The 9,244-nt window shown below is 39.9% G+C and overlaps 2 protein-coding genes across 2 annotated transcripts in view; both read right to left on the reverse strand.

Moving 5' to 3' along the window:
- The window catches only part of wdr73 (WD repeat domain 73), a gene marked incomplete at its 3' end in the record, with an annotated part of 10,783 nt that extends 10,126 nt beyond the window's left edge, over positions 1 to 657 (reverse strand). The window contains exon 1 of the mRNA XM_083917736.1: positions 505 to 657. Coding sequence (XP_083773862.1) covers positions 505 to 617 — 113 coding nt within the window. The 5' untranslated portion in view covers positions 618 to 657. The remainder of the gene's footprint in view (positions 1 to 504) is intronic.
- An 855-nt stretch (positions 658 to 1,512) lies between these two features.
- cfap418 (cilia and flagella associated protein 418) lies at positions 1,513 to 8,415 on the reverse strand (the record flags this gene model as incomplete). The annotated part of the gene is made up of 6 exons (XM_083918831.1): positions 1,513 to 2,351; positions 4,927 to 5,022; positions 5,225 to 5,290; positions 5,576 to 5,628; positions 6,738 to 6,840; positions 8,264 to 8,415. 6 exons carry the CDS (start codon positions 8,413 to 8,415, stop codon positions 2,192 to 2,194), a joined length of 630 nt encoding a protein of 209 aa, XP_083774957.1. The 3' UTR covers positions 1,513 to 2,191.
- Positions 8,416 to 9,244: the final 829 nt, after the last annotated feature.

Consider the following 9,244-nt stretch of genomic DNA (forward strand, 5'->3'; position numbering starts at 1 on the left):
ATATATAATAAAATAAAAATGAAACATGATTTTTTACTTTGACACCAGACTCCGTTCAAATATTTTAATATTTAATATTTCCTAAAACAGCTAAACAAACAGGTCTTAGCTATAAAAAATGACGTCTCTTTTTAATAAATAAAGTCCACTCTTTAATTCGGCATTATTATTTTTCACCTAAGAAAAGTTTCTTAAACATTAATAACATATTAAGTTTGTGGCACACGGAGGGTTTAAAGGAGAAACTGCTTAAACACGAGCTTTCAGCGGCTGTTAAATGTGATAAAAGTGTAATAAAAGTGTAATAAAAGTGAAATAAAAGCGAGCCGAATAACAAAATGGGTGAAATAGAGTCAGGAAATGTCTTGTGATGTTAACTAAGAGGAATAAACACCTTAATGTAAAGTAAGGAAGTTTAAATTAGACGTTTTTTAAGCGGGGTTCGGTTTTAAACCATAATAATTCAGCTAACGTTATAAAAACAACAAAGGAAACATTTCTTACGTCTTCAGGGACTCGATGAACCAGTCATCTAAAATATCATTATAATCTGTTTCATCTAAATTATCATTAAAGTTCGTTTCATCTAAAACATCCTTAAAGTCTGTTTCTTCCATCTCAGCGCGGAGCGAGAGCTGCCGTTTGTTGTTGTTTTAACTTCCGGGTTCTCTTCTTCGCGGGTTTATTGGAGGTTCATTCATTGACTCATGACGTCACTCCACCCCCTGCTGGACGGAAGCTGTGGCTTTTTAAAAAATGTTAATAAAAAAAGTTTAAATAATAATAATAATAATAATTTAACAATCGAATTTCAACAAACAAACCTATATTGTAGAGGGTATTTATAAAAATATTTATTTTTATGCAACTCTATAGAAAATTCGATAAAAGTTGTTCTAAATGTTTTTTAAGTTGTAAAATAAAATAGAATAAAATGCGTAAAAATAGATCGTGTATTACACCAAAACTTAAAAGTGAAATAAAATGAAATAATTAAAATATAATATAATAAAATAAGTAGAAATATATCTTGTATTAATCCAAATCTGGATGAAGAATTATGTTTAAAATGTAAATTTACAGAATTAAAAAAGTTGTAAAATAAAATTCTCTTCTTCGCGGGTTTATTGGAGGTTCATTCATTGACTCATAACGTTCACACCGCCCCTGCTGGACGGAGGCTTTTTCACGTTCAAGACACCGAAATCAGGGAGTTTTTAGTTTTTTCTTTTAAAAAATGTTCGATAATTAAAAATAGTTCAAAATCAAAAATCTTTCTGTGACTTTAATTCAAATCATCAGTTCCAGGACGAGTCGACGTGACTCATCAGCAGGACTGTTAATAATTAAAAGTAATGTGTGATGTGTGTGTGTGTGTTAAAGAAAAATGTGATAAAGAAAATATTATAATAATATCTTATAAAGGGTGAAAGACGCAAATGAAGCAGATGACATGAACAGGAGTGATGCACTGATGTTATTATTATAATAACAGAGCATAATTCATCTTAGAATAATTGTACATAAAGTAATCTCATATTTACGCCAATTGCCTTTACATATACACTAACCTTACCTGGTGTGTGTGTGTGTGTGTGTGTGTGTGTGTGTGTGTAGCTGATTTGTGCAGAGTTGTTTTGCAGGTAGAAGAAATCAGATAAGCGTGACTGCTGATGAGTCACCAAAGTGAGACTGTGCATAAACAGAAGCTGCTCATCCAACATGTGCCCCTCTCCCTCAGAGCTGTAACTCATGAAGATTATAAATTGTGTAGATGTGAGAAGTAGCAGTTGTGTGTCCCCTCTCCCTTACAGCTGTAACTCATATTGTAACTAGGGTCGAACGAAAGGAAATAAAGAGAAAGGGCTCGGCAGAGGGTGTTTCAGAGCGGTACCTGAACGCAATTCTGTCCGTTCTCCTTGCAGGTAAAACATATGACTCTTGTCTTTCTCTCTCTTGTTGTGTTGGAAGTTCTAGGTGTTTGAACCTGACAACAACGGTGTATTGGTCAAAGCACGTACCGCCGTAATGAAGCCGTCAACTGTTTCTCATTAATATTGTTGGTTTTCGCCAAAGTCTCAAACGTGGAGATCCGTTTCAGCGCCGATGTTTCCGTCTGATGGTGGATTTTGTCTCTGACGTGCAGCTGGAGAGGAACTTTCTCTGTCCGTAACGTTTGAAGTTTTAAAGATCACTCCTGGTGTTTGCCACAGACCCATCGGAGCCGAGGTCGGTCTCTGAGGTCCGTTGGCTCCGACGTGGAGAACCAGCTGCACTGGCAGGCGTACGCCCGCGCACCTCTCCTCTTCTTCAGCTTCGCCCGGAGCTTCTGACGGTCCGGCATGTTGTTCCTGCACACACACAAAATAGTTTAAAGACATGAGATGCTCATTTTCAGGTTCTTTCTTGTGTTTTTGTGTTTCTACCAGAACATATTGATCATGCTTTTTCATGGAGAATGAGCAGAACAGCTCCATCTAGAGTCTCAAGATTGTCGTCGCAACAACAAAAAATAACTCCAGCAGTGGGGTTGCCAGGTTGGTCAGACCCGGCCCAGTAGCTCCAGGAGACCAGAGTCTGTTTGAGCCTGTTTGAACCCGTCCCCTCCAGAAAATCACAGCATCAAAACAAGGATTAGAGGAGTTTGACTGACAGTTAGCGTTAGCCGTTAGCGTTAGCCGTTCCAGCTAAGTGCAGATGAAAGTGATGTTAGCATCCAGGAGCAGCGTAGCCATGTGGGCGTGCGTTTGAATGGCGTTCCTCTCCTTTCTCTCAGTCCATGGAGTGAATGCTCGGCCTATAGTGACTCTGGTTGTTGCCCGTCTCCGCTCACTCAGCTGCTGGGACAAAGAAGCAGCTGCACGATTGGCTAACTCCATTTCACCCAGTGCCAGCCTACAGTAGCTGCACCCAACAACAGACAACGCTGGCAACGCCCAACGCTATTGGCTGCTACCATGGAAACACAACGGCACAGAGAGTCATTGTCAAACCCGTCAAAAATGTATGAAAAAGCAAAACTTTCATTCTGTTCCCCTCAAAACGCCCCGTGGAAGTATGATTATGTATTTTTAAATATAGCTTTTAATAAATATTCTACATATTTACCTTTAATGTTCAGAAAACACTTTATTCTTGGCTGCACCTGTATTGAATATAAGGTTTGTGGGCTCCTATCGTCAGGCACTTCTGTAATATCTCAGTTCTGCCCTCAGAGGAGGCAGGAAACGTGTGTCTGTACACAAAGACTCCTAAATGTTAAAGTTAAACTGAGATTTCAGGCCGAGGCCCCAAACACTTAACCTTCAGATGAAAAGTGTTTGAATGGATTTCTTTAAAACATTTGATCCCGTTGACGTCATCAACAGAGCTGCAGCGGTGGAAGCTCTGCTGCGGCGGCAGGACATGAAGGACGAACTCGTCTTGTTCCTGAGTGCTCGAACCCAAACAAATAAAGTTAAAGGCACAGCGTCCTGCGTGCTGCTCAAATCCCCGTGGCCTTGATGTGTTTTTGTTGCTGTGGGACTTTTTATAAACACAAAAATATGTTCACAGAAATGCTTTTATACTTTCTACTGTTTACTTTCACTTCCACTCGACAATAACAAACATCAGAGCCAGTAAACACAGTTATATTTGAACATGTTTCATATTATTGTTAATGTTTTTATTCATATTTTATATAATTTCTTTGTTATGCACCAAACCACAGAGTCAGACTCCTTCTATGTGCAAACCTTCAGTAAACATGGTCTGTTGAGATCCACCATATTGGATTTGTTGCAGATAATTGGGCCGATCCCCGATGTTTAATCTTTTTGATTTAAAGTCTCTTGTGTGGTTGAATTAACATATTATGCATATTTTACTCTTATCACGTTGGCACACCGGCAAATGAAGACATACAATAAAAAGGTTAAGGTTGCAATTCCTGCATATTTGCACGCAATGGTCATCGGATCTACACAATTCACCTAGGGTTTCAAGTCCATAGGTGACTTGGCTGGGAACCAGAGGGTTGCTGGTTCGAGTCCCTGTGTGGACCATGAATGGAGCGTGGACTGGTGCCTGGAGAGGTGCCAGTTCATCTCCTGGGCACTGCTAAGGTGCTGTTGAGCAAGGCACCAAATCCCCAACTGCCGGTCACTGGCAGCCCCCTCGCTCTACCATCTCTCCATTAATTGCATGTATATAGGTCCTGTCTGTGCATGTGTGTGTATTTCGGGCCTGTGTGTGTGTGTAACATGAAAAAATAGAGTGAAAATTAAATTTTCCCACTGAGGGATGAATAAAGGAATTCTTCTTCTTCTTCTAGGTCACCTGTTTTAGTTTCAAATAGCGAATTTCCTCGAAAAGGTTGAGTGATTTTCTTCAGCTGCTTTGTTGTGTGTGTAGGGACTCTTCTCATGCTGCTGCAGAGGTTTGCTGTTATTTTCAGCAGCATTAGTGGTTAAAAAAGACCTTTGAATGCCTTCACCGTGCTGCCCCGAGCTAACCACTGTTAGCCACGTCCGGCTGTTAGCATCTCTCCAGGATCCAGAAACAAAAACTGTCTCGACGGCTTATTTGTTTGTAATCAAACAGAAAAAGACCATGGAACTGGAATAACAACACTTTTTAAATGATGAAATATTAATTTAGTGTTCAAAATAAAAGAAACACTTAAACTTACATTGTGTAAAACATGCAATATGTGTTTATGACAACTGCTTTTAAACAAAACCAATAAGAAACATCCTCCTTAAGACGCATCAGGTCACGCTGCGTACGTAATCCTCACGCCGTCGGGCATTAATCCCATTTAAAGCAGCAGCCTATTTAATTATTGTTTATTAAATCATGGTGTTAACTGATAATACATTTTAAGGTGAATATCGGTCGATCCCGTCCCCATGTTCTGTGTTTTGAGAGCGTCTGCAGACTCACCGGAGGAACAGGTAATCACAGGACGGGTCCCACTCACACTCATCGAACATCAGCACACGGAAGTCACAGGAGGTGCAGCGCAGCCGGTCACACGACCTGTGGATGCAGGATTTATTATACAAATAATCAGTCGTTCGTGCATCAAACGTGCTACTTTTGTGTCGCTGATCGACACGAATAAAAGCTCAGCTGAGGAGGATCAGAGATAATAATCAGCACCGTGTCCTGAATCGTCTTAAACCATTAAAAACAGGCGAGACGTGACAGACGCCGGCATGATGAAGTGAGTTATTCACACCTCTTGGACGTGGCTGTTCCCACGCCGTGTGTGATCGAGCTCCCGCCTACGAACACAGGACAGCACCTGGAGGTGTAACACAGAAGCGCAGGTCGTCTTCAAAGCACAAGTAAAATCAGCATCTTTTTAAAAAGAGCGAACAAAACAAAACAAAACTGCATAACGTGAAAAACATCAGAAGTATAAAACCTCGTTCCCACTTTCACACGTTTGAAAGATAAAAAGAACAGATACTGACTGTAATTGTGGTGTTTAACTCAAATGCCTCTCATTTTCTCCCTCTGCTCCTAACCTATAATTACTCATTTCAGCCTGAGTGTTTCATCATTCAGAATAAAACCATCCACCTACTTTCTCCCTCCGGACTGAGTCGACGGCTTCCTCTCCACTCGTGCTCCTTCAGTCTGAAATGAAACGGTCACAGAGTTCAAACCGTCACCGTGAGGTTAAAAATAATCAACGTTCTCGTAGTAGAAAATGATTTAAACGTCCATTAATTTAAACATGATGAGATGCACCAGCATCTGTCTTTCACCCGTGAATAATAAAACATTAATTAGTCACATCTGCACATCCAGGTGTCCGTCTGTGGTTCGGCTACAGACTTGATGAGACAGCTGCCCGATGATAATAATAATAATAATATCTGGTCGGGAAGCCTGATTTGACTTTGTATGACATTGAGAAGACATTAACCAGCTCTAACTGGGGGATCCTGAGGCGTTCCCAGGCCAGTGTGGAGATCTAATCTCTCCACCTGGTCCTGGGTCTTCCCCGAGGCCTCCTCCCAGCTGGACGTGCCTGGAACACCTCCCTAGGGAGGCGCCCAGGGTTCATCCTTACCAGATGATCCTGAACCACCTCAACTGGCTCCTTTCAACGCAAAGGAGCAGCGGCTCTACTCCGAGTTCCTCACGGATGCTGAACTTCTCCCCCTCTCTCTAAGGGAGACTCCAGCCCCCCTCCTGAGGAAACACATTTCACACGCTTGTACCTGGACCTGGTTCTTTGGGTCCTGACCTGGACCTGGTTCTTTGGGTCCTGACCTGGACCTGGTTCTTTGGGTCCTGACCCAGCTTTCATGACCACAGGTGAGGGTAGGAACCAGGACTGAGGGTAGATCCAGAGCTTTGTCTTCCTCAGCTCTGTTTTCATCACAACGGTGCGGTAGAGCGACTGCAGCTCCGCCCCTGCTGCTCCGATTCTCCGGCCAAACTCACGCTCCATCGTCCCCTCACTCGGGAACAAGATCCCGAGGTCCTTGAACTCCTTCACTTGGGGTCAGGACTCGTTCCCTACCTGGAGTAACAATCCAGCGGTTTCCTGCTGAGAGCCACGGCCTCAGGTTTAGAGGTGCTGATCCTCATCCCGGCCGTTTCACGTGTAATATTTGAATCAAATCTCAGTTACGTCGTCTCTCTATTTATCATCCCTTTATTTTGGTGTCCTTCTGTTTCACGGAGGCCCGTTTCACCTTCGTGGTTTCTGTTTCATGCAGAGCGCGTGTTTTCACCTTGGGTGTGAGGGAATCGCCGTCGTCGTCCTCCAGTAATTCTTCCAGAAGGGCGTCGCTGTCATCGGCCACGCTGTTCATCGGCTGCTCGGGTTTTGTGGCACTGAATCAAGAGGAAACTGAATTACAAGTTAGAATCAAACATCAAGTAACACCCGTGACAGTAAACCTAGAGTCATCTTTTTAAACCTGACACATACAAGTGCCTCACACACACATAGTGTATAATAATGCATGTTCAATATACGTTAATAGGGCTGTAAGTACTGATTAGTCCTCTGGTTATTTACTGAATGACTGTGTGAGCTATAAAATGTCCCAAAATAGTAAAAGAAACGTCCATTCCAGTTTCTCAAAGTCTAAAATAATGTCTTTAAATGTCTTGTTTTGTCAGTGTACATATATATGCATATAAGATATTCAATTTAATATGATATAATACAGAGGAAAAACAGGAAATCTCTATATTCGAGAGGACAAAAATCAGCATTTTCTGCCATTTTTGTCTGAAAAATTGCTCCAACAATTAACTTATTATCATTTTACATCATGTTTTAGTTGTTTTGTATGTCTTTGTTATTGTTTTGCATCATTTTTGAGTCATTTTGAATCTTTTTTGTGGTGGTTTTGCATCTACTTTTAGCCATTGTATGTTACTATGTCTTTGTTTTGTTTCTCACTGGGTCATTTTGCATGTCTTTGACATCATTTTTTGTCTCCCTGTGGTCGTTTTGTGTCAATTTTCCGTCAGTGTAGTTATTTAGTGTCCCTTTGTGGTATTTTTTTTTATCATTTCCTATGTAAGTTCAGTCATTTTACATCTCTTTGTGGTCATTTTGTGTCTCTATGTGGTCATTTTGTGTCTCCATGTGGTCATTTTGTGTCTAATTTCAGTCATTTAGCAACTCTTCATGGTCATTTTGCAACCCTATAGTTATTTTATATCACTTTGTTGTCATGTTACATCTATTTTGAATCATTTTGCGTGTCTTTGATATCAGTTAATGTCTCCATGTGGTCGTTTTGTGTCTATTATCAGTCATTTAGTAACTCTTAATGGTCATTTTGCATCCCTATAGTTATTTCCTGTGTCTTTGTGGTCATTTTCTGTTTACTTGTGGTCATTTAGCAACTCTTTATGATCATTTTCAGCTACATTTTATGTTTTATTTTATGACTTCATGGGTTAAGTAATCATCCATGATGTAAATTAATGTAAATATAACACTTCTGACAGAATACAGGCATTTATAAAACAGTCAGTGAGTAGAAACCTCCCTTACAGCTACTGGAGCTTTTAATAAATCAAAAATAAACACAATAAAAACGAAAGGTCTCTGCTTTATTAGTTATTCTGAATACAAAATAATTAAATGAACATTATTTATATTTTATTAGCTTATAGCATAATTACCTCATAGAGCAAACAGCTCATTAGACAGGTGACAGACACGGAACAGCCCAGTCTGTGTGTTAAACGCTAGCCGACGTCCGTTAGCCACGCTAGCATCGTTAGCATCGTTTACCTGTGTTTCCTGGTTGCTTCGTCATCTTTCCCGAGTTTTCCCGCCTCGCTGGGGTCCGCGCGAGCTGATGACGCGAAAAAAACGTTTCTACAAAACTTTTTCTCCACTTCATCCAGAAGCTCGTCCAGGTTTCCTCCTTCTTCATCATCCATGTTTACGGAGGCTAACCTGAGCTAGCACCAGCTAACACCAGCTAGCACCGGAGCGTTCGCTGTTGCTAGGTGACGACGGGAACAGAGCGGAAATGGAGCGACGTCGCCTTCAAAATAAGTGTCGCAAACAAAAAAATGCAGCTCCGACGAATTTGATGATTTAAACTTTGTTTGTTCTTCATTTATTTATTTAGATTATTTATTTATTCTTTCTTTCTTCTTTAATTTATCTTTTTCATTCTATTTTTGGGGTTACTTATTTTTAAACCCAGAATTCATTTATACTTTGGATACTAACAAGTTTATATTTTTGATTGGAATTAAATGAATATGCAAGAAATTATAACTATATAATAATAATAATATTAATAATAATAACAACAACCTAAAAACAACATAACACACAAAAAACGTGCATTTATATTATTAAAAAACAGCATCAGACACAACAAACCCACTAAATTAAATAAGAGGAGCTTCTTTTTTGACATGATTAGGGAAATAGAAATGTTGAGCTGCACAGTTTTGTTTGTTTACTTGCTAAAATATAACATATGGATTTCACGCATGCCTGTAAGATTTAAAACTAATAAAGTGACAGAATTGATTGAGTGCTGATTAATCACTGATAATTAGAGATTTGCGCCACATACAAAATAGAAATTATAATATATATATTTCATGGGAATATATGAGACATAAATTACATTTAGTGAGAAACGTGTTAAGTAAAGGTGAAACAAATAGGGAAAAATTATGCCGCTGGCTCCAACGAATTTGGCAACAGTTTTGAAATGGCTATATTATTATTTTCAACTTTGTTTGTTTA

This window comes from Echiichthys vipera, assembly GCF_963691815.1.
Source record: "Echiichthys vipera genome assembly, chromosome: 8".
Classification (NCBI taxonomy): Eukaryota; Metazoa; Chordata; class Actinopteri; order Perciformes; family Trachinidae; genus Echiichthys; species Echiichthys vipera.